Source organism: Salvia hispanica, chromosome 1 (genome assembly GCF_023119035.1).
Source record: "Salvia hispanica cultivar TCC Black 2014 chromosome 1, UniMelb_Shisp_WGS_1.0, whole genome shotgun sequence".
Classification (NCBI taxonomy): domain Eukaryota; kingdom Viridiplantae; phylum Streptophyta; class Magnoliopsida; order Lamiales; family Lamiaceae; genus Salvia; species Salvia hispanica.
The window spans coordinates 12188734-12213205 of NC_062965.1; the positions used below are offsets into that span (position 1 = coordinate 12188734).

At 37.4% G+C, this 24472-nt stretch overlaps 4 protein-coding genes across 8 annotated transcripts; 3 read left to right on the forward strand and 1 right to left on the reverse strand.

The window, feature by feature from the left end:
• The first annotated feature begins 777 nt into the window (after positions 1–777).
• On the forward strand, positions 778–4310 carry LOC125202682 (protein PIN-LIKES 7-like). Of its 2 annotated transcripts, none has more exons than XM_048101135.1 (11): positions 778–925; positions 1737–2011; positions 2102–2181; positions 2261–2385; positions 2472–2593; positions 2854–3054; positions 3145–3231; positions 3322–3422; positions 3483–3535; positions 3611–3796; positions 3885–4310. In XM_048101135.1, the coding sequence occupies exons 2-11, from the start codon at positions 1877–1879 to the stop codon at positions 4007–4009; spliced, it is 1215 nt and encodes a 404-aa protein (XP_047957092.1). In that variant the 5' UTR covers positions 778–925; positions 1737–1876; the 3' UTR covers positions 4010–4310. The 2 variants fall into 2 exon arrangements, with proteins under 2 accessions (XP_047957092.1, XP_047957095.1); XM_048101138.1 differs by having other exon boundaries at positions 781–925; positions 1800–2011.
• A 183-nt stretch (positions 4311–4493) lies between these two features.
• On the forward strand, positions 4494–6992 carry LOC125213728 (probable protein phosphatase 2C 47). Of its 2 annotated transcripts, none has more exons than XM_048114440.1 (4): positions 4494–4974; positions 5418–5562; positions 5736–5958; positions 6101–6992. In XM_048114440.1, exons 1-4 carry the CDS (start codon positions 4774–4776, stop codon positions 6654–6656), a joined length of 1125 nt encoding a protein of 374 aa, XP_047970397.1. In that variant the 5' UTR covers positions 4494–4773; the 3' UTR covers positions 6657–6992. The 2 variants fall into 2 exon arrangements, with proteins under 2 accessions (XP_047970397.1, XP_047970389.1); XM_048114432.1 differs by having other exon boundaries at positions 4497–4974; positions 5418–5603; positions 5753–5958.
• A 1006-nt stretch (positions 6993–7998) lies between these two features.
• LOC125202000 (SRSF protein kinase 2-like) lies at positions 7999–11357 on the forward strand. Of its 2 annotated transcripts, none has more exons than XM_048100309.1 (4): positions 7999–8507; positions 9117–9908; positions 10399–10459; positions 10549–10725. In XM_048100309.1, exons 1-4 carry the CDS (start codon positions 8319–8321, stop codon positions 10584–10586), a joined length of 1080 nt encoding a protein of 359 aa, XP_047956266.1. In that variant the 5' UTR covers positions 7999–8318; the 3' UTR covers positions 10587–10725. The 2 variants fall into 2 exon arrangements, with proteins under 2 accessions (XP_047956266.1, XP_047956265.1); XM_048100308.1 differs by having other exon boundaries at positions 8006–8507; positions 10412–10459; positions 10549–11357.
• Positions 11358–12843: 1486 nt separating this feature from the next.
• Positions 12844–15736, reverse strand: LOC125208083 (protein REVEILLE 2-like). Of its 2 annotated transcripts, XM_048107673.1 has the most exons (6): positions 15281–15736; positions 14585–14671; positions 14360–14471; positions 14205–14266; positions 13655–14041; positions 12844–13558 (listed from the first exon to the last, which is right to left on the reverse strand). In XM_048107673.1, the coding sequence occupies exons 1-6, from the start codon at positions 15296–15298 to the stop codon at positions 13031–13033; spliced, it is 1194 nt and encodes a 397-aa protein (XP_047963630.1). In that variant the 5' UTR covers positions 15299–15736; the 3' UTR covers positions 12844–13030. The 2 variants fall into 2 exon arrangements, with proteins under 2 accessions (XP_047963630.1, XP_047963706.1); XM_048107749.1 differs by lacking the exon at positions 15281–15736 and having other exon boundaries at positions 14126–14266.
• Positions 15737–24472: the final 8736 nt, after the last annotated feature.

The window sequence follows — 24472 nt, forward strand, 5'->3', positions numbered from 1 at the left end:
ACACGAAATTTATTAACTTAATCATTGTCTTTTGATATACTATATATATTATATATAATTTAAAACAGCTGTTGTCGCAGTAGGAATGAAAAGTAAAATCAAGTTTGGATTCTCACAAGTTTGGTACTAAGGTTTGGAATATCGATTAATACAAATTCGTATACAAATCCTACTTTACAAAATCTGCCAATTGCTGTGTGGTGAATCCATTGAATTATGAAATAAATTCAATATTTCATGATAAAAGAAGTCTGAAACCGATGAGCCGATCTGACTAGGTCACTTTATTTGTAGGGTTAGAGTGTTAATTTTATAATTTTAAAAAAATTGCAACCAAATTAGCTTGCATCCAATTAAAATTATTTTTTATATTTTATTTTTTATTCAAAAAATGATTCAACTTAATTAGAATAGCTCCAAAAGAAACACAAATCAACTTAATCGGAACGTGAAAAAATTATATAATCATGCTTTGATGTAAGTATATATTCTAAAATTCATTCTAGTAAATGCTTTGATGAGCAATTTATCTATTATTCATCGGAGACGTATGTATCTTTTTTTGGATTTTTGTATATTTTAGTCATTAATAATAACAATAATGAATTATTTTCATCAGTAGACTAGCTTGTAATCAATTAAGATTTAAGCATATCCAAAAATTCTCGAAATTATAAAAGACCAAAATCATACGTGTTTAATTATCAACGCAGACTCAGAGTGACGTTCTGTAGATAGATCCGAATCGCCGTCCTCTGCTGCTCTGTCAACAATACATATATATATACATCAAACTCTTCTCTTCATTTCTTCACACCTCTCTCTCTCATTTACAACTTTGTTCCATTCTTTTTCCTCCTCTTCTAATGAAGACTTGAAGTGTCTGTCTCAACAACAATTATATGCATGTTCTTCTAAATTCTGTGTAAATTTTCTCTCTCTCTCTCTCTCTCTGGAGATTCGATTGCGATTTGCTGCTATCTCACTGCCTCTATGGAATAAATAATTGCTCTGAGCAATTAATTAAATGATTCATTCATTAAATAAGTCTCAACCTCAACTTCCATTCTTTGCTTACCATAGAAAATAAGGTGATAGTAACTTCTACACACATTAGATTGCACAGTATAATTTTTCCATTTTTTCCAATAAATAATTTTTCCATTGGCCAATACTTGAGTGACACTTTAAAATTCTACAACCATCACTTCTTTATTTTATGGAATTGAATGACAGCTATTCGAAATCAAAGATGGCAGTCTTTGCCCACGTCCATTTTAGTTTCAAGTCTATATACATGTTTTCTTTGTATTTTTTGTTAATGACTGTTTTTCTTGTTTTAGTTATAATTTATACTATTACTAGGCATGCACTTATTCTAATGTAGGAATTCTAGCTGGAGACAGAAGATTGTTTCAAATTAAGCAGCTGATGTATATATTAGTTGTTAGTTAACAAAATTGCTGATTCAATTAGTCAAAATTGGCACCTCTCATGGCTCAACTATGTCTTGATTCATAGAAATAGGTGTATGTGCTTCTACAAATTTTATTCTATTTAAATTTGATTTATTCATACTATACACTTCATCAATCTTGATTTCCAGTGGAACAGCATTGCAAAATTATTGTGAAAAGGGTAGTGAATATTACACAAGCCATGTTCCTAAGTCCTTGATTCAATTGTTCCCACATGGCCAATAATGCTGTCCTAACAAAAATGTTACTGTCACACAGTTATGCTTTGGTGCACGTGAGATTGATCTTGTATTCACAGCAAATTTGGACCACTCTCTGTAGGCATATATTGATATAAACCTGTGGTTGAAAGGAGGAAGAAAAGGCCGGTTTCTAGTGTGAGCATCGGTCGAGGGAAAATGGGGTTGTTGAATCTGTTCGAGGTTGCATCGATGCCGATTCTGCAGGTGCTCATAATAAGCATGCTTGGAGCATTCATGGCTACCGATTACCTCAAGCTCCTCCCACCCGATGCCAGAAAGTACATGAACAAAGTAGGTTGCTTCTTTTCGAACGAAGAAAGTGTGTTTTTATATTTGGTGTTTAGTTGTTTCTTGGTTTTTGAGAGTGTCTGAACAATGCAGATTGTGTTTGTGGCCTTCACTCCATCTCTCGTGTTTGCGAGCCTCGCAAAGACTGTCAACTTCCAAGAGATCATCTCGTGGTATGATGCTACGATGTTATTAGTCTCGTATGAAGAGAAACATGCATATCTTATAATTTGTTTTGATTCTCTGATGAAGGTGGTTCATGCCAGTTAACATCGGGCTAACGTTCTTGTTTGGGGCGAGTTTTGGATGGATCATGGTTAAAATACTAAGACCGGAACCTTACATACGGAATCTTATCTTAGCCGTTTGTTCATCAGGTGGTTGTCCTAATAATAAGTATACTATTTGGATAGTCTGTTTTTCATAAGCTAACTTGTTAAATCGCCACGTTGATCTCGACTAGGAAACCTGGGGAACATTCTGTTGATCATCGTCCCTGCGATCTGCAAGGAAAACGGCAGTCCATTCGGAGATGCAAATGTCTGCTCCACAGTGGGACTTTCATATGTTTCATATTCAATGGCTGTGAGCACTCTTTTCTCATTGCACACATTTCCTCTTCTAATTTGTCATCTGATTTATGTCTCACTTTATAAGCAAAACTATTAAGTGACAATGAAATAACATATGTGAACATATTGATAATATGCTACAACAACATTGTTGATGTTACAACCAGTTAAAGGTGTCTCAAATACTTACTTGTTTGCTAGTTGTTCGTCTCTCTCAAGTGACGACAACGCCTATATTTGTTTCTAATGCTTACTTGTTGATCGGGAACATAGGTTGGCGCGTTCTACATATGGACTTACACGTTCCACTTGATACGAAGCGCGGGGGTGAAATACAGAGCAGCTCTCGAAGCAGAGGACCCCAAAAAGCAGCCTAACAACGACTTAGAGGCGGACAGCAAGTCACTCCTTCTAGCTGGAGCAGAGCACACCGATGCGCCCATCCAACTTGAAGACGTTAGGCACGAACAAACTGTGAGTACAATGACAGTTCAAGAAACTCGGCTTCTTGCTCATTTTTTCCCTTGCAAATAATTGAAAAAATGAAAATTTTGCTGTTTGAAGATTGAGGTGAAGACACGATGGGGTCAAGTGTTTGGGATTTTGCATCAACTAGGAGAGGAGCTAATGTCTCCTCCAGTCGTTGCTGCTGTGAGTTCGCCTTTTCCCATTTCTCGAAAAAAATTCATACATCCCTACTTGTGCAATGCTGAAATTAGTCTCCCTTCGTGTCGATTTCAGTTTTTGGGATTCGTATTTGGAGCTGTGGCGTGGCTTCGGGGCATTCTCATTGGCGAGAGCGCTCCCCTGAGAGTGATATTCGACTCTATAATATTGCTCGGGTACGTTAAAAACACTGCTGCTCGTTTCTCAACTTAAGCTAATGGCCCGTATCTTTGTAGGGATGGAACCATTCCTTGCATCACCCTGATACTCGGAGGCAACCTAACACTAGGTACGTTTCTCTCCCTCGTTGTTCGAGTGAACACCTTACATAAGGACGAACCAAGTAACCTTGATTGATGTGCAGGGTTGCGCAAGGCGAAGCTGAGCCTGTCGCTGATTGTGGCGGTGATTATAGTGAAATATGTGATACTTCCTATGATTGGGATAGGTGTTGTGCTCGGAGCTGCACGTCTAGGATTCCTGCCTTCGGATCCACTGTTCCGGTTCGTGCTGATGATTCAGTTCACTCTTCCACCTGCCATGAACATTGGTAAGTTTGTATGGTTATTACCGTATTGATTGATGGAGTGTTGTTGGAGTTGTACGATGAGATGAAGGTGTGAACGACGTTGTTTTAGGTACGATGACGCAGCTGTTTGATGTGGCTCAAGAAGAGTGTTCGGTTCTGTTTTTGTGGACTTACTTGGCTGCAGCTGTGGCTCTGACCGGTTGGTCCACGGTCTTCATGTGGATCTTGACCTAAATGAATCGAAAGCCATGGCGAGAAGTCGTATCGTGGCTACCTTGGTGGTGCAATGCATCATGAAAATATTTGAGTTGTATTCTCACGTGTTCATGTTCTTCGTTTTCGTATTGGTGTTCGTAATCGATTTTGATGTTGTTTAAATGGGCTATTCACAGCCTTGTCATGTAGCATTGAAGTATGAATCATTGATTTATGACCTAAAATGTGGACGACTGAAAATTTGAAGATGCAGAAGTAGTCACATTTGTTGAATGTATTACACACTAGTACTCCTAGTTAATTGGGTTATTTTTTAACATTTGATGGTGAATTTTTAATGCATGATTTCAATACTCTTTTTCGATACGTCGATTATCATATGATTAAAAAATATAACTCTCTTTGCACTTAAATAATAGTATTCCGTCTTTCTTATTATGAATTAATTTAGGGAAATATCATAAATTAAAATGAGATAATTAACAGATTTAATAATTCAAATCAATTAAAAAAGATCAATAAACAAGCTTTTACTCAAATTTCAATTGGTTGTAAGCCCCCTAAATGATAGCCCATGAAACCTCAAAGCCACAAACTCACACCACCCTTCCTACTACCATTCTTCGCCTCATGATCCCAACCAAAACATGGTTAAAAATCCCTAACATTCTTCACAATTTATGTTTGGTGAATTGATTTTTCAGATCCGGGGGCGATCGAAAAATGGGTTCTTGAACTAACTTGCGTTGTTTTTATCTTTAACAAATAGTAAAAATCTGTATATGGCTCCGGGCACCGGCGCGACGGAGTGTTTAGAAAAATTGGAACGTGGGTTTTGCACAGAAAACGATAAAGATTCCGCCTTTGACAAGAATGCTCACGAGGAGGATTCCCATGATAGTTCCACCCAGGCAAAAGCCGCACGCCCTCCGTTGATGCGGCATTGCAGCAGCCATGTCGCTTTGGTCGATCCCTTTTCCTTGGTTAGTCTAATTATTCTCTCTCAACAATTAATTTGGTAGTAGTATTTCTTTGTGATTAAAGATTGCATTTTTAAGAACGGTTGGCCTCTGTAATTTGTATGGCAATTGTTTCTTGAAAATTGGGATGTTTAGATGGGTTGGTATGAATTGTATGTATGCGTGCAGAGAGATTGTTATTCTACTGTTATTCAATTTGTATATAGTGTAGTTGGATATCATTTGAAGATCGTGTTATGTTATAAATGGCTTAGTTTCTTGATTTCAATTGCTTGTGAAAGAAGAGTATGTTATTGTATTTGTATAGGTTAACTGTTTGTTTACATGATTAAATGTGTAGATACAATTTGGCATATTGTCTTGATTTTAATTGATTGTGTGGTTTGGAAGAAGAGTGTGTTCTTGTATAGGTTGAGATGACATGATCATCTTGTTTGAATGTGTAGTTATGTAGTCCAGAAAGCAGTGCAAAATCAAGCAAGGACTCTGGCTTTCAGCCTAGTTTTCGCTCTGGAAGCTGCTCCGAGATAGGTCCTAAGCAGTATATGGAGGATGAGTTCATTTGTGTAGACGATCTTCCCCAACATCTTGGTACAAATAATGCTTTTCCATCCCCTGGAGCATTTTATGGGGTGTGTAACCTGTTTTGAACTTATGCTTTACTCGTTGAGAGAGAGAGAGATCGCTCCTTTTAGTCGTGTATGTGCGTTAGTTTTTCTAGCAGGGAATTGGAGTCGAAAAAAGACTGCTCATACATTTCATAGTCACTACTCTCTTTCAGGTTTTTGATGGTCATGGTGGAAAAGACGCCGCGTCTTTCACTAGAATGAACATCCTCGACTTTATCACCCAGGATTCTCATTTTCCGGATGGCGTAAAAAGAGCACTGAAGAATGCTTTCGTGAAAGCTGATCATGCGCTAGCGGATGCCAAGAATCTTGATCAGTCTTCTGGAACCACTGCTCTGGTTGCTCTTATGTTGGGAAGGTCAGAAATTGGACTAGCTCTTCGTGTTGCATCACAAAAATGAACATGATTCTGCTTGCATAACATCAATTTATTGATAGGTTTGGCAGCTTTGATTGTTTGGTATCACAATTTAATGCTATTGATGTTTGATGAGTTGCAGGACTATGATAATAGCCAATGCTGGCGATTCTCGAGCTGTTCTTGGAAAAAGAGGACGAGCCATAGAATTGTCGAAAGACCACAAGCCCAACTGCACATCCGAGAGGCTTAGAATAGAAAAGTTGGGTGGTGTCATCTACGACGGCTATCTCAACGGACAGCTCTCAGTCGCACGGGCACTTGGTGACTGGCACATGAAAGGCGCAAAAGGCTCACCGTACCCCCTGAGCTCGGAGCCAGAGCTGGAGGAGCTGGTCTTGACAGAGGAGGACGAGTTCTTGATCATCGGGTGTGACGGCCTATGGGATGTCATGAGCAGCCAATACGCGGTGACCATAGTGAGGAAGGAGCTGATGGCCCACAACGACCCGGAGAGGTGCTCGAGGGAGCTCGTCAGGGAGGCCCTCAAGCGCAACACGTGTGACAACCTAACGGTGGTCGTGATCTGCTTCTCACCGGACCCTCCCTCTCCTATCGAGATCCCGAGATCGCATAGGAGGAGGAGCATTTCGGCCGAAGGGTTGGATATCTTGAAGGGCGTGTTGAGCCAGGCGTGAGAGGCGGGATGCTGCATTCGAGCCCTGGAGAGGATCTTGCAAGACCCGATGCCTTGTTGTTGGCCGTTGAACCGTGTCGGCACGGGGATCTGACGAGATGGAATGAATGTCCAGTTGCAACCACATTGGCAAAAATTTTGAGGTAGAGAGGTTTGTGAAACATTTTATTTGTATGCTCACATACTTAGATCTTGGTTTTTAGCCTTTGGCAGTTATAATTGTCATGTGTTAGTTACTCCTATAGTGTCATCAGAATTTTTTTCTTTTTTACAATTTTATGTACCATTTTATTCACTTTATTTGACAGTGATATTAACCCTGATTTTTTCAGATTAACAAGAGTGATTTTTTAAATTTTTTTGGTACCTTTTAGATGATTCTACAATGTAAACAAACTGGCTTGTCTGATTCTTTTCAGTTAAATGTCAATTTATTGTTTACAGTAACATTAGAGTAGGTATAGAAATGCTTATTACCTAAGTGAATATTCAAATCTTACGACACCAGACGATTTTACTGGATATTTATTCTTAAAAAAGTATAATGAGAAGAAAAACATTATATTATGGAGTAGAAAATTATGATTGCAAAACGATAATTTAATATCATGAGTCACACTCACACCAAATTTTGATGTTTGTCAACAACTATTGAGCCATTAGAAAAATTATTTGTCCTATTTGAACCTAACTAACTTTTTAAAGAAGATTGATGCAAATTAAGTTGTTAAATGGAGTAACAGAACTTATATTTTTTTCCTTTGACAAAAACTTGTGGCTTTCCTTATCATGAGCTCCAAATAAAAGTTAATTATGCTAGAAATTTCTATTCCCATACTCCCTTAATTCTTCATGAATAGAGTTATATTCTTTTTTAGAGGTTCTAACATAATAGAGTTATTTTTTTAAAAAAAATAATAAATTTTACCTTTTATACTTTATTATCTCTTTATATTTCTTACTAAATGTCTCACAGAATTGATATAAATGAAACATACATATTAAATGGTCTAAAATGATGTCCACTTGCACGTCCAATGAATAGTATTACGTTGGAATAGAAGGGGTAAACATTAGCTCGTCCTCTTACCATTCGACGTGCTCCACGACACCGCTTCTCGCCTCGACCCGTCCCTCTAAGACAGGTAGAGAGCTTCCGTTGCGCTTGCTCGTATCGGGTTAACTTGTCAACGATTGTTTGAAAATGGTACTACCAACTTTAGTTATAAACTAGTTTTCACATTTCCCATAATAAAACATAAATAAATTTTGCTAATTATTGAAGACATTCCCCTTCAATTCCCAAAAACAGAAGAGAGAGAAACAGAGAAGGAAATTGAGCGAAAGCGAAAACAGAGGAAAAAGTGGAGAGAGTTAAGCGATGAGAGACACATCTCATCGCACTTAATCCGATAATTGAAAATTAGTAAATATCATTAATAACATAATTCCACAATAAATCAACTCTCTTCTTTTACATCTTTCTCCAATCTCCACTCCACCATTGCAGCTTTTCCTCCCAATCTCAACTTCCCCTAACGATATTCGAATAAATTGCCTAATCAACAAAGTTTTGACGAGATTTTGAAATTTGACCTCGCATTTGTTGCATTCGATTTACGGATCGCTTCTGATTCCGAATTAACTGCGGGTTGCGATCGTCATGTCCGGCTCGCCGTCTTCGTCGTCGGGATCGGAAGAAGAGGATGAAGGAATCGACTCGTACCGTAAAGGAGGCTACCACGCCGTCAGAATCGCCGATAATTTCGCCGCCGGTCGCTACATCGCGCAGAAGAAACTTGGTTGGGGGCAGTTCTCCACTGTCTGGCTCGCCTATGATACTGAATCGTCGGTATGCATATCGAAAACTTTACGTCCTGCTTCCTTTTTTTGGTTTCAGATTTCATCTGCGAATCATCTGTAGATTCGCTTTCATTTCGGCAGCTGTTTTAATTTGGATGATTGTTAGACAAATCAATGTTTAATGTATTTGTTTTATTCATGATCGGATCACAATTAGTTATTGAAATTTGATTCGAGTGGCTTGCTTTCATCTCCGAAGGTTCTGTAGTTTCTGTAGTGACTGTTGGCGTTGAATTCTGAGTCAGTTTCCGCAAAAGTAAAAACTAATGTAAAACATTTTACCATTATATGTTGATTTGATTAACGATCATTTAGTGCGCTAAATTTGGTTCGTATGAAATGATTTGTTTCTGATACCTCCTTTGCATAATTGAAGCAAATATTATATTATTGAATGCTGTTTTGTTCTTCAAGCAACATGTTATGTGAAAAAAACATGGTTTTGGCATACAGAACTACAGATTATTATCCCCATTATATACTCTTTAGAAATTCAATAGAATTCTGACTCTTTGGTATATTCATTTGGATCTCCTAATCCATATGCTGGGGTTTTCTTAGTTTCTCTTATTTGTGATTTTTTTTTTCGTTTTTTCAGAAATATGTTGCCTTAAAGATCCAGAAAAGTGCACCACAATTTTCTCAGGCAGCAATTCATGAAATTGAAATTCTTTCCGCGGTTGCTGCTGGTGATCCCTCAAATGACAAGTGCGCTGTACGCTTAGTAGACCACTTTAAGCATGCAGGCCCAAATGGACAGCATTTATGCATGGTTCTGGAATTTCTTGGTGATAGTTTGCTCAGTTTGATCAAGTATAACCGGTATAAAGGTCTCGAGTTCCATAGAGTTAGGGAGATAAGTAGATGCATCTTGACTGCTCTGGATTACTTGCATCGGGAACTACGAATCATACACACTGACCTAAAACCTGAGAACATTCTTTTGTGTTCCACCATTAATCCTTCAAAAGATCCAATCAGGTCAGGAGTGACTCCCGTCCTTGAAAGGCCTGAGGGAAACCCAAATGGAGGAGTAGTTATGAGTAGTATTGAGAAAAGACTTAAGCAAAGGGCAAAGAGAGCAGTTGCAAGAATCTCAGAGAGGCGAATTGGTATGGGGGGCGGGGTAGGCAGGACTCCAAAGCCTCCTAGGATCTTGGATGGGATAGACTTCACATGTAAGGTTGTGGACTTTGGAAATGCATGTTGGGCCGATAGACCAATTGCTGATGAAATTCAAACAAGACAATATAGAGCACCAGAGGTTATACTTCAGTCTGGTTATTCCTTTGCTGCTGATATTTGGTCATTTGCTTGTACGGCTTTTGAACTTGCAACTGGAGAGATGATGTTTACTCCCAAGACTGGACAAGGTTTCAGCGAGGATGAGGTAATAACTACACGTTGATTTCATGTTAATGCATGATTATCATGCATAGGGGAGAAAAAGGCCCTTTAATGAGCTTCATATTTACAGCTTATGATGCATCTTCCCACTTACTGGAATTAAGTTCTTAATTTGCATCATCTTGCTGGGTGCTGCTTTCACATCTTTCATCTCTTAAGTGAAATGCTTCAATTTGAAATCTAAACATTTAAGGTGTAGAAATGTGGTCAGTTAATGATTTTTTAGGATGCTATTCGCGATTGAAATTAATTAGGTTTCCTATCCCAGCTCCTGATTCATCACAGCCCCAATTAGCGATGACCACTAGAATAGTACTGGATATGTGCAGTTTTAATTACATCAATTTTAGGATAGTAAAATAGTAGTACTACTACTAGCTAATGACCAACCTTCAAGCCCTATATTTTCTACCTGTTTGGGGTGCTTTTGCATGTTTTCGGGAAGTGGTATCTATTGATATGTCATATGACAGGTTTCCTTTGCAGGATCACCTTGCTATGATGATGGAGTTCCTTGGAAAGATTCCACGCAAGGTAAAGATGCGCATCTCATGTTTCCATATTAATTCAGGCTATAAAGCAGTAGTTGCTGACTCTCATTGGTTATTATGCTTATATGTAAGATTGCTACCAGTGGTGCCCGATCCAAAGAGTACTTTGATAGATACGGCGACTTGAAGAGGATTAGAAGGCTGAAGTACGGATCCATTGATCGATTACTTGTTGATAAATACAAGTTCTCTGACGCTGATGCACGTGAATTCGCTGGTTTTCTATCTCCCATGCTTGATTTTGATCCAGATAAACGACCCACAGCCCAGCAGTGCCTGCAACATCCATGGCTTAATGCTGACAGTGAGACAAGTGGGCTGAATGCAGGAATGAACGACCTGGAAATCAAGGCGAAGAAGTGATGTAGGAACGAGGGACAAGTTGTCAACATGATCTGAGTTTTGTTTGCAGTAGTTATTTGATTGAATTTAATTTGTTAAGATTGTAATATAGTACTATATGATTAGCACAATGACATGCGAAGAAACTGAGCTGGGGAAACTGATCATGAAGCGTTCGGTGCTACTATATTCTTTCGCACTCTGTGAGAGAAAAGCAAATGGAGCTGCACCAGCTCCATCTTTTTTGGCATGGGGGAATCTCCAGCAATGTAAAGTGCTTCAAGGAACAAACACACGCTCTTCAACTGTCAACAACAATGAAGCTTGAATGGTACGACAGCTATTCCATAACTGATTATTTCGGCCTAGAAGTTGTAATTGTCTCTCTTTGTTTGGTTTTGGTGCTCACAGAGTTTTCTTTTGTGAAACTAATCTTGTGTTTCGATTTTCTGAATTCATAAATCTGCCCCCATTTTGCATTATTTTACTGTAGTTGATAAAACTTTGATTTCAAAAGCCATTTTTTACATTCCCTGGCTGGTTTACTTTGCACTAGTTGTATTTGCAGAATCGTATTCTATTTTCATGTGGGAGATAATTTATTTAATTTTTGGATTTTTTGAATGAGACAGAGTACGCATGTTATTGAGAAATTCACTCATCGTTATTGATGTTATAGTTCAGAATGCACGCCAGAACTCCACGTTAGAAATGATTCGTTTAGGAAGATCTCAACCTCTCACCAACTAGGTGGAGAATGACACTCTGAAGTCGTAACAATTTCATTGCTTTTGTTTTTCTATGTCAGACTAATTCATTTAGTTATAAGTTGAGAAAATCAACCAGACCTTATAAATAAAACTAGGAGTGACATACACTTGTTAATCGATCGACCACATGATTAACAATTGTATGTCACTCCCAGTAATTTAAAACACATGCATAAGTCCTCGAGAGAAAAAAAATTAAGACACGAGTTTATTTATTTATTTATTCAAGTGATACTAGTAATTTGAAGCATGAAATTTGGTTACATTATCATAAGATATGGGAACGAAATATTCGATGACAAAATTTCAATCCTTATGTGTGGTGATGCTGAAAATAATTTGTTTGATTCAAATAAGAAAAGAAAAAAGAATGAAAGACAAAAAAAATGTAAACAACGTCATTTATTATACATATGGGACTATTGACAAAATTGATTGATTAAACATTCGTAATTTAAATAATTATTATTCTACATGATCAGTACAGTGACAAGCAACTACTCCTAAAACACAAACAAATGCAATAGAATTGACTGCAGAGCCAATAATACCAATCTCCCAATTGCCAAGTGTGTTTTAGTTTCCTTCCACGAAAACCATTTTTATTTGTGAATGATGCACATTTTAATGTAGATTTTTTCAAGTACGAGAGAAAAAGAAAAAAAAATAAATAAAGTATGAAAATAACGAGAAAATATAGTAAAAATGTTTTCAAAAATTAAAATGGAACTCATTTTATCGGCATATACCGATATAAGAAAATAAGACTATTTTTTAACGAGTGAGTATAACTTTATTTGGGATTATACATATTTTTAACAATAAACAACATTCAAGGTGAACCATTGGCCATACATCCGCCCCTTCTACTATCCAAAAGCTAAATAAACTTATGCGGTTGTTGGCAAGCTGTATATCACCATCTCAACAACAAATGAATAGTACTCCCTCATAAAATAATGTCAAAGTATGACTTGACACGTGTTTTAAGAGTTGTGAAGAAAAGTGGATGAAAAAATTTAGTAAGTTCCACATTTATATATTAGTTTTATAATAAAATGTGAGTGTTATTAGTTAGTGCAAAGTGAGGTCCATTTATCAAAAATGGGAAAAAAAACAAAATGGACAATATTTCGCGGATAGACTAAAATTGCAAAATAGACTAAAATGACAAAACGGGACAACATTACACAGACATAGTTTGAAGTTTCAGCAGAGAAAGGCAAAAATCAACATACTTGAAGTTGGTTCTCAATTACAAGAAAAAAGTTCCCATTAGGAAAGATACACAGTTGTGCCTCAAAAGTTACAATGACAAAAAAACATAAAAGATTGCAAATATTACAACCCAAAAATCAAAGATTGTCTAAGATAGTAAGAATCCAGCCTTCCATTCACAGGCACAGCTAAAAAATTGTAATCAACTATGTATATGTATTAAGCTACAAGCAGATGCAGCTCCGCTGTTTCTCTGCTCGCGTATGTCTCTTGTATGGCACAAAACCTTTTCTACAATCTTCAGAATCTGCATAAGCTCTTTTACTTAATCTAGAGGCGAGTGCATTTGCATTCTTCCCTCTCATTTCAAGCAAGGGACATCGGCTGTCAGTATCCGAGCTCTTTTCTCTGTCTAAACCAGTTGTTGAGCCACTGGAAGACACTTCCTTCTCTTCATTGCTGTCGAGATTGCCTTTCTTGTCGAGCCCTTGCTGAGTCGAACATGATGAAAGCATCAGCCATGGAAAAGGAACCGCGTCTACAGGGCTCACATGCTCAGCAGTTAACTTCAGAGGTATCACTTTCAAAGGGAATGAAGCATCCCCACCCTCACTTTTATCTACACTCTCAGCCTTGTGCGTCGAAAAAGATGTTCCGAAAGAACCCCTCACCAGTAAGGTCTTACCAAAGAGCTTCAGTTGTTGCACAGCAGATTGATCTTCCTTGTCGTCGTGAGAAGAAAGCTCCTGATACTGTTTCGTAGAAGCAGGCATAGTATTAGTTATGATTTGGCTTTATGTATATAGCATTAAATGCTAGCCTACTAATTTTAAAAAATGTGCTAGTACCAGAGAAACTTCTTCATCAGGATTATATTGTCCATTTTCATTCACTGGTTCGGTTCTCGTAGGTGCTTCAGCAGCACAAGAAGCACTGGCATCAAGAGCAAGAGTGGATGATAACGGTGACCAGCTACCTTCTGGAGTACACGTATCGGCTCTGGCATATGTATCCGAATGGTTTTCAGATAACACAGAAGTAGGAGACTCTGTCGCTTGCTCCAACACATTTTGAGATGCCGATCTCATTAACTTCTCAGATATCGATGCCTTAATTTTAACCACAGAACCTGGCTTCCGAGGATAAGGGTGAACCGGCTTCCTTTTTGGCCTAGGAGGAGGAATTTCGATCAGTTGTGCATTGCTGCTATCTCCATTATTACTCTCACGAGCAACCTAAACACCATGACCATCCACATTTAAGTACGGAAACATTTAATCCTCAAATTAAGTCAAACCAATGCAGTTTGGATGCCTAACCTCACAAGAATGAGATGCCTTACTTAAAAGGAGTATATTGACATAATGGCAGATAATGATGCTTATGAGAACAGTTAACCTTGGAAAAAAACTTCTGAGCGTGGCTTCGGATTTGCACTGCTGTTTTCGTACCCATGTGCTCTGGAAAAGAGAATACGTAAATTCCTCAGAATTAATCAATCATTAAATAAAAGACACATCATATGTACAACACCGGTGACAATCCCTCATTACCTTCAATTTTTTTCCACGCACGACCATGAAGTTTCAAGGCCTCGAGGAACCTCTCATGCTCTTCCTCAGTCCATCTTTCCCTTTGTTTAGTAATCGTATATGGCTTTCTCACCTGTCCCAATAAATATACAACACAAGACACCAAAATCACCTAAAGGCACAAGCGTACTCTTACGCATTACTAAACCTTAAGAGTGAACTCAAACAACTAATGAGCATACAGACCTTAAAAGCATACTCATCTGCACTAGAGAACTGCTCATTCGACTGCATATTCTCCTCAGTCGCACCTGTAACACTTTCATGCTTTACCTGCAACAGAAAATTACAATCCTCCTGAAATTAGTGGTCTCTTAATCACAACGTACTTTCCTATTTAGCTAGCATGTGCCAATAAAAGTATCCTAATAGCATTCACATAATAGCTGCAAGTATAACATTTGACATCTTATCACATAAACTTTCATGAAAAAGCACAATGGGAAATCTCAAAATACTAAATGATACACACTATAACACTATACTCTAAGGGTTAAAAGTAAGAAGCACCAAACCGAACATAAAGTCCGAAAACCAGTTCATAAACTAAAATATTGAAAGATTATGAAGCAACAAAACCAAGTTTTAATAGCAAAACATGATTAACTCAACAAAGTTTTCCCTTTTCGGATTCTTGTTTTAACAATATTGAGGTAATATATGAATTTCCTAATATAGACTAACTGACTAAGTACAAAAGTAATTATCTATACTAAATCTTAAGAACAACTACATGAGGTCATCATCCAACTATCTACAAACACACAATCTCTGATATTAGAATTTAACAGAAAAGTATAATATTTGTAGTACTCCTAAATTAATCAGATAGCACAAGGAAAAATATGATAAATTGATGCCTCAATCTACGTATTGGCTCACCTGAACTGACGAAGCCATTAGTTTATCCAAATCTCGTTCCACAACTCCTCGAGCTAGCTGGAGCTAATTTCTAAACCTCAATTCTCACCGAAAAAAAGTGAAAGAAATCCAAATCCTATTAAATTCGAATTTTAAGGGACCAAAATTATCCCATTTCCTCTTTTGGAACAAAACGGAAGTATTGAACTTTCAGCTACACAACAACTAGACACACTTCTTATTATAGAAAATAAATAAACAAGGAAGCTTCAAAATGTGAATCCAGAAAAAAAGAGGTTAATTAAACGGAACAGAAGTGAAATAGGAGCAAAAAGTAGATCCCTATCGGAAATTGACGACGGAAATGCAGTGTAAATGAAGAGGAAACGAGATGAGGAAGAAATATCTGGATGAAGAAACTAATTTTGGGGGAATTTGTGGATTGTGGAGAAGGAGAAAGAAAAGGGGGAGAGAAGATGAGGCTGGAACCGCCACGTCTGCGGAGAAAATAGAATTATCGAGAATTGTATGGAATCATGTGGCTGGAATTCAACTAGCGGCGTTAACACGTGGCGTGTGGATGTATGGGGCGGCCCCACTACTGCTCTTTTTCGCGCTTTATGCTTACTGTGCTCGCGCGTGTACGCAACGACGGCTTACTCGCCACTAACTTGCTGCCACTTGTCGATTTTTTAGTGGAACTCTGCTTTTTCTAGAGTTCAACATATTTGTTGCCTAAAAAATGTTGACCTCAAAGCATTTTTCATTTTCCATAAATTGCAAATTTTACCGACACGAAATATCTACTAGTTCATCTAATGCTCAATCATGCTAGGGAATTAATTTAGGAATATCACTCGGGCCAATCCACTTGGATTATCGGATTATCCAGTGCGGATTATATGGGTGTGATTTTTTTGGGTTATAATTTTTCGACCCTAATCCTAATTCTTCGGATTTCAGGCTAACCCGTCGAGCTAGTCGAGCCAAAAAAAGTTCAACAATTCTTAATTCCAATTTTTGTTTGATTAAAACTTAGAATTTATTTCAACTACTTCTCATAATAAAGTACTAATTCATAATAAAGTACTAATTAAATTACCTAATCTTCTTTATTTTGTAAACAATATAATCGAATCTGTGAAGTGAGATAGTGGAATGCAAGACCAGATATACTTACTTTTTATGGGAAAAGTGAAATGTGACTTGGGACGGACGAAAATGGAAAAATGTGACTCTTATTGTAGGAGTAACACTCAACTACTATATCTAAAATCTCGTGCCATTAAAAAATATGGTCGACTTGAATGAACAAAGATAGTACTCCCTCCGTCCCAAGGAAGATGACCTCTTTCTTGGACGGCACGAGATTTTATGCAACTTTATTTTGTGTGTTAAGTGGAGAGAGTAAAGTAAGAGAGATGGAATAAAGTAGAGATAAAGGGATTTTCATTTTAAGCAATGAGTCATCTTGATTGGGACAAACCAAAAAGGAAAGTGGGTCATTTTCAATGGGACGGAGAGAGTATTATTTTTAGGGATGTCAGCTCAACTCCAACTCATAGACTGACTATTAACCCATTAAAATTAGAGGGTTAAGGCTGCAAAATTGCAATCTGATTCGAAATCAGGCTAGCTCGTTCGAGCTAGCGGGCCAACCCATCGAGCGGGAGAGCGGGCCTACTTGATTGCAAAAAAATAACATTTTTTTACTTATTTTTTATTTTGTTTCTTTGATTCATAAAATACCATTTTCGAAGTAATTATTTGAAGCTATATTTTTCAGTATTATGAAATGGAAACGGTGCAGTGAATAATTTCACATTTACGAATTACATATTTTAAAATACAAAAAAGGTACTACTATTGTCTCACAATTTCGTATCCATAAGACACTATTCACTGTTTACATCTAACTTTTAAACAAATTTATAACTTACATATCTGAATTTCAATTTACGAACATTAATACTCCGTATTATGTATTCAAACATTTTTAGTTTTGGAAAATAAACTAGTCCTAAAAAATAAGGGCCACTGATTTGAATGGCTGTGGAAGGTGATTGATGAGGTGTCACCATAATTTTCTACCTTCCATGCCTAGGGAGTAGCTTCACTTTTCCACCACTTCACCAACCACCCATCGCAACAAATTCCCTAGCCCCCACTCAATTTAGATTGGACTGGATGCATCATCAACAATTAATAAATTATTAATACTTTGAATAATCATAATAATAGTACTAGTACATGTTAATAACACCAACATACGGCACTTCAATTTATTTTTAATTTTTTTAAAAAATAGTCATTAAATCACAAATTTATATTTAAAAATAATTATAATTTTCATTCTCTCTAAGTCATGTCATTCGCATTGTACTTGGGCGACCGTGAAAGACATATTGAATTTAAATCCAATGCGCCTCGGGCTACCATTGTCACTCTCATCAAGTGGATCTCTAGAAAAAGAACGTATCTCCGCAATGTCATCTCACTGCCATCCTCAAAAGCTCGAATCTCTTCATCACCCGATTGTACCCTATCCCGACGCGACGCCTCCGCCACGACGCGCCTGCAAGAATGTAACTATTCAGAACTCCTAAATCGTCCTACAATCCACTCCCTTCAATAGAAATATCCACTAGTTACTAGGAGCATGTTATATGTTTGTGGTTAGCCCAAAACAAGAAACTCCGTGAAAATGGGCTTTTCATATAATTAGAGATACTGTATTTTCTCACTCTTTCTAGGGCCATTGTAAGTGGGCTGCCCATTATTTGCATCCTACTTTGGTTTGCATAAAAAGAGAAGTATTACAGAACTACCCCACACTTAAATAATTTTGGCCAAATTTAATCTTGCTAGAAATTCAACTAACTGTGGCGCTGTCTCCAACATTATTGAGCGCACTGAGCTCTCCTAAGATAGCCGTCCGAAGGAGATCCATCCGGAGGTTGTTCACCTAATCTAAGTATTTCTAAGTATTTTTTGAAAGTGTATTTTTTGGGTGATTTAGATCATTAACATAGACGTTTGCATAAACTTTTGTACTATAAAATTTGGGTAAATTTAAAACTTTTATAAGAAAAATACATTTAAAAAAAAGTAAATTTGATAGGGGTTGAAACCCATTATGGCTTGAGGATCGCAGCTCATACCTCACTGGTGTGCCATTCTCTCACGCACCAAACAAGTCAGACTTCCTTTTTTTTGTAAATGGGCCATGAGACTACACACAAAACAAAATCTTTTTCAGTGCATGAAAAGTGCCTCAAGAGTCAAGACTTGCCATACTAGAAAGCACGACAAAGGCCTAAATGAAATTTTACCCTGCTAATCTGAAACAAAGCACAAAACCAAATGAGAAAAACTCAGTTACAATGAAGGGTGTCAAAACTACAGATTTCAATTATTTCCAATGGACTTTGACATTGTTGTTGCATGATAGTATTTGCTATGATGCAATGTTATTTGTAGGATACAATCGAGTAAATTTCTAAAACGAATGAGACAAGTTTGAGTAAATACCTCAAGCGATTGGACAAAATTGAGTAAATTAACACTTCCTACATTTTGCACATCAGATATTCATTACTAAGCAAAAGAATGATGTGTAATTTCGGCTATCAAGTTAATATTCTTACAGTTGAAAATTTTTGTGAAACGTTTTATTATCTTTTAACTTATTTCACAGAATAATATTGCATAAAATCGCATACTATCTAGATAGAGACAAAGGGAGACTAAGGGAGTACAGTAGATGACTAAGAGCATCTCCACCGGCGGACGTCCCGGTCGGACGTCGCGGAAGTCCGACCGGACGTCCGCCATTGTGAAGGTTTAGGTCGGACACGGACGTCTCGTGAGGACGTCGGATATCCTCGGATATCCTCGCGACGTCCGCCATTGTGGCGTCAATCGGACGTCACGGTCGGATGTCCGAGTTAAAATTTAATTATTTAAAAAAAAAACTCTATAAATGCGGTCGGACGAGGAGGAGTGAGAGCCGAGGGTTGTATTTCTCGACTTTTTATGATTATGTAATTTTTAACTTAATTATGTTTTTTTTTTTAAGTATTATGTAATTTTTTTTAATGAAGTATTCGAATTTTCCCGTATTCCGTGTCGACATTTTAATTCCGTAAATTGAGTAATTGTGAATTTATTTTATTGCGGAAAGTCCTAGTGGAAGTCCTACATTGTGCAGTGGGATGGGAAGTCCTAGTGGAAGTCTTAGTGACGTGGCAGAAGGTTTTTGTGGGAAGTCCTAGTGGGAAGTCCGCCACCGGAGATGCTCTAATGGTAATTAGTAGTAAGGCCATCCGCATCTCTATCTCTTATTCATCCCTTAACTATTTATGGGTCATACTGTACTTTTCAGTCCATCTCTTAACTAAGAGACAACACCTGCATCCCTCCATCTCTTAACCATCTCATCCCTTAACTATTTATTCAATTTCATTTTTTATTTTTAATTCCAGCAAATTTAATTAATAAAAACACACTTCATTAAATAAAATAAAAACTACAATTTAAAGGCCTAAAAAATTAAAAGAATACATAATTAAAATACTCTAAATTAAATTATAAAACTACTCCGCCGACGAACCATCCCCCGAAGTCGACGGTGCACCCAAGTTAGATCGAGACCGAATACCAAGTTGAGCTTTCATATGCTCAATTCCGTCCATATGGGCTTCAAATTGGGGAGGACTCATTTTTGAAGTGTCAGCCATCGTGGCGAGCAGGTACATGGACATTAGGGTGTTCGAGCCCGTGCCGAAGCCCGAGCTCGAGCCCGCCTGGCTTGATTCGCCGCGGCCCCTCCCCCTCCCCCTCGCTCTAGCCGCCTTGGTCCCTTGCGGCCGACGTCGTGAACCGGAAGAAGACCTCCTGCATCATCGTTTGGAGTGCCCTCACGTGAGGTGTTGCCTTCGCCGCCATCACTAGACGAGTATTGGCCATGCGCCGTGTGCTTCGTGCGTTTCGGGCCCGCGCCCGACTGGACACCGCCAGCCCACCTTTCAAGGTGGTGGACTTGCGACCAAACATCGATATGCTTGAAATCTTTATCGACGTCGTATTTAAAGACCCGCAACGCCGCTCTCAGAATGTCGGCTCCACTGGCTCCGCTTTGGTAATTCGCCTCTTCTGCCCTGTATATCGCGCAAAAATTTTTGACATCTTTGTCGCATCGGTCCCAATGACCGCGGAGCATCTTCACGTTGCGGGCAAAGGTCTTCTTCGGCCTTCATGCGTTGTAAACTTCGGTGACTTTTTTCCAGAAACACAAGTTGGTTTGTTGATTCCCGACGACAGGATCGTACGAGACGGTGTATCAAGCGTCGTACAAAGCCAACGTCTCCTTTTGGTTGTATGGATGACGGCCGCCGTTCCCCACAACCTCGTGGTCGCCCTCTTTCTCCTCGGCATTGACGCCGATCCTGGCGGAGCCTCCACCTATCGGCCGGTATTCCAAAGTGCATTCATCTGGATAATTCTCCGGAATTTGGGATAATCCCGGCGATTGCCCGTACCTCTGGGGGGGAGGGACGATAGTATGCATCCACATCAAAATGTGGTGTTTGGTACGCCGGCGGAGTCGTCGAGCCTTGGGTGCCCGACAACGAACCGGGAGCACTCAAAACGTTGTACATGCTCGCCCAATCGCCAAATGAGTTCAAGTCGAACCCGCCGGAGCCGCGGCCGCTGGAGTTTCCATCGCCGGACATTTTTTCAAAAATTGGAGAGAAAAGAGATAAGATATTTGAGAGAAGAATAGATGAGTGTAGTGTTTGTGTGTAGAATGGAGACTGGAAGAGGAAGCGAGTATTTATAGAATAATAAAAGAAAAAAATAATAATTTGAAAATTCGACCGTTTGAACGGTCAAATGACCGTTTGAATTTTTATTTTTTTTCGAAATTTCGAATTTAAAAAAAAATTAAAATTATGACGTCATAATTACGACGCCCACTTGCGGGCCGGCGAGTGGGCGTCACGCCTAGCGCTAGCGTGCGCCATGTGGCGAGACAACTCGAGGCCGGCTCCTTCCGCGCGCGACGCGCGAAGGGACGTCCCGTCTCGTCGGGACGAGAAGCATTTTGCAACGCGGTCTCGCCGCCGACCTGTCTCGTCGGGATGAGACCGAGCCGGTGGCGAGCCGCGCTGCGGATGCTCTAATACATTTTCTAATGACCTTTATCAAACAATCTAACAAAATTGACCATTTATCTTATTTTAATTACTTTCAATCCAATTTAACATATATTCATACATTTTTATACAGTATATTTATGTGCTCGCTCATATTCATTATTCTATATTTATCTTCATGGAATTTATTATTCTGTGAATAAATAAATACTAATATCGATGGAGAAGACATGTCATGTGGGATGATCCAAGAGAAGGCTACATAAATTAATTAGAAAAATGAAAATAGTAGTGATAAATTAATAATGCAGCAGCTTGGACAGCCCAATCCAACTCCTAAACGGTTATGCACTGAGCTTGCATTTGCCAGCTGTCTGCGGTTGGGTGTCCACGTGTTCTGTCATCTTCCTCCTCATTAATTATTACTACTATTATCCGATTTCTTATTTTATTTTTATTTTATTATTTCCAACATTGCAATCTTATTCCGTTCTGATTATTTATTCTAGTAATTAGAGAATAAGTTCAATGCTTCCGTAGATTTCTAAGTATATTTCTAGTTGCCCTTCATCTCAATTTAGGTTGAAATGTGGTTGTTTTTAACGTGTCTTCTATAATCTATATAAACTCGCCTTTAGCTAACTTACCCTAATTTAGAGAGATCTTTTCCATTTTAAAACATCCTCATTTATACGTGAAATTGTAACGGCGTGAATTTTGAAAATTCGTAATTTTAATGTTGTATTTTGATTTTATTATAGCAATGAATGCTCGAATTATAACGCCCTGATATTTTTATTGTTTATACATATGCATGCCTCTAATCTGCCACTAAGTATATCCTTGTGCAATTTTGCTGCGTGTATATACCTTAAAATTACTTGCATTAATGTCAAATGATTAATACACAAATATTTAGGTAAAGTCGTTTGAAGACTTTATCACAGGGGTGATCAAATTTTCTTTTGTTATCGCTTCGTCCATAAATTAACATTCTCATATGGTCTAGATTTGACTGGATTTTACGTTTAAATTGGGTTACAAAGGAGTAGTATTAGATTAAAAATAAGTATATTATTAAATTATATCAAAATATTGAGAATTGGAAAAGCTTTTGGTGATCGTCCGTTGATCATAACTTCGTTTCACCATTTTAAGCAGTGGCTATCATGATGTTCAAATGCACCATTGAATGGTTGTTTTCATTTTTATGGATAGTGGTACTTGAATTAATTTTATTATTGTCGTGTTTGATCTTTTCGTTGGTGCTTGTTTGCAACTTGCTCAATTCACGAGTTTAATATCGGTATTGTGTACGTGACTCATTTTGAATATGTAGTCCGGGACTAATTATCTTTTTTTGGAATATTCGTTTTGTAAAATTATATCTCGAGATTAAATATGTAGTGTGTTTGGTTCATGAGATTCAATCCAACAACTCAATCCTAGATGAATATAATAATGATAGCATGATTAATTATAGCTAATTTTCCAACTTAATTGATCTCACAATTTAATTTTTAATTATATTTTAATACTATTATTTTATTTAAAAAATCAAACACCACCTTTATATATTCGAAGTTCTTTTATTTATTTTGATAGAAGAAACTTCTTTCTTCACTATAGCTTCTTCTCCAATTTATATTGTGGGATGTGTAGCATCAGATAAATATTGGCTTCGCAAGTCCTCTGCCCCTTTAGTGTATCAAAAGTTCTTCGAACAGATCGAAAAATAAGAAAAAAGTATTTGAAAGTTTATAGTTCTGTGCATTTAAGAATGTTGTTCTCAACTAATTAATATTTTTGTGTAGGATATGATAGCTTTATCTTGCAAGTGTCAATTAAATAATCATCTATTATGCGCATGGATCAAGTATATTTAAAATGTGAACAGTGAGGTTTGTGCATTTTAAAATGTAGAATTATTTTAGTTATGGATTTGTTTGGTTATAATTTGTTTATTTTTTTGTGTACTTAATGAATACTAACCAAACTCATTTTTCAAGACATTAGATAATGATGTAATAGTATTTGTTAAGGTAATTTGCAATGGTATTTTGAATTTTTTATTTTTGCATATTTTTTTTTTAATTTCGTATTAATTTTTGAATATAATACTTCTGTTCATTTTGAATTTAATTTTCATAAAATTAACTATTAGATTTGGAATCAATTTGAACTATAGACAAAATCGTCAAGCATTATATGTTATTAGAATGTCATCCACGTAAAAATAGTTTGATTGCTACCTCTTTAAGAAGACGAAAAAATTTGAAAAAGTATAAGTTCTAGACTAAGTAAAACCCAATTTAAAAATCCAAGGGGTGTGGTCGAGTGGTATGGCTTGTTACTTGTCTATTCTTAACTAAATGATCATTGGATTGATCTTTGCCTTTGGTTATAGAGCAGCTTTAAATCCTTGAGCCAACTGTCTCATCCATTGAGGTGCCTACAAATCAGCACGAGAAATAGTTACTGGGTCCGCCAATGAATACTCTGGTGATTACCCAAAAAAAACCAAACTTAAAAAGTTACACTCTCACTGGTGCCTACAAATCAGCACGGAAAATAGTCACTGGGCCCGCTAGTGAATACTCTGGTAATTACCCAAAAAAAAACCAAATTTAAAAAAGTTACACCTGAATTATAGTGAGCAAGACACGAAAGGCTTATTTGAGCTCTTATAAGGCTTTATTTAACCTGTAGTAACAACAATGCTAAGGATTAGTCCGATAGTTTTTGGTTTAACAGCCAGACTGAGAAAGTTTAAGTAAAGTCAAAGTTTACACATCATATGATGTTTAATTTCAATTGTCAATTCAATATTTTCATAGTCAAAAAATTTTGCAGAACATTTTATCCTTGAAAATGATACATTGTACTTAAATGGGAAGATATTTCCTAGTGAACGCCCAGACAATCTAAAAATGACCATATAATCTATAGTGTTTTTTCATTGTTCTATCAATATAAATAATATCGATGATTTCAGGAGAAGCGTGTGGGATAACCAAATACAAGGCTACATAGATTAGTTAAAGAAAATAAAAAT

Coding starts and splice junctions, on each gene's coding strand:
- LOC125208083 (XM_048107673.1), bottom strand. Junction 14,472..14,584: donor CAGATGAGTATGCTTTTAAG/GTCTGTATGCTC, acceptor TTATTGGGACAG/GTGAGAAAGCCATATACGAT. Junction 14,267..14,359: donor TGCGTGGAAAAAAATTGAAG/GTAATGAGGGAT, acceptor TCTCTTTTCCAG/AGCACATGGGTACGAAAACA.
- LOC125213728 (XM_048114432.1), top strand. CDS start 4,774: ATGGCTCCGGGCACCGGCGCGACGGAGTGTTTAGAAAAATTGGAACGT. Junction 4,975..5,417: donor TGGTCGATCCCTTTTCCTTG/GTTAGTCTAATT, acceptor TTGAATGTGTAG/TTATGTAGTCCAGAAAGCAG. Junction 5,604..5,752: donor CCCCTGGAGCATTTTATGGG/GTGTGTAACCTG, acceptor ACTCTCTTTCAG/GTTTTTGATGGTCATGGTGG.
- LOC125202000 (XM_048100308.1), top strand. CDS start 8,319: ATGTCCGGCTCGCCGTCTTCGTCGTCGGGATCGGAAGAAGAGGATGAA. Junction 8,508..9,116: donor CCTATGATACTGAATCGTCG/GTATGCATATCG, acceptor TCGTTTTTTCAG/AAATATGTTGCCTTAAAGAT. Junction 9,909..10,411: donor AAGGTTTCAGCGAGGATGAG/GTAATAACTACA, acceptor TTTCCTTTGCAG/GATCACCTTGCTATGATGAT.
- LOC125202682 (XM_048101135.1), top strand. CDS start 1,877: ATGGGGTTGTTGAATCTGTTCGAGGTTGCATCGATGCCGATTCTGCAG. Junction 2,182..2,260: donor TTCCAAGAGATCATCTCGTG/GTATGATGCTAC, acceptor TCTCTGATGAAG/GTGGTTCATGCCAGTTAACA. Junction 3,232..3,321: donor CTCCTCCAGTCGTTGCTGCT/GTGAGTTCGCCT, acceptor TGTCGATTTCAG/TTTTTGGGATTCGTATTTGG.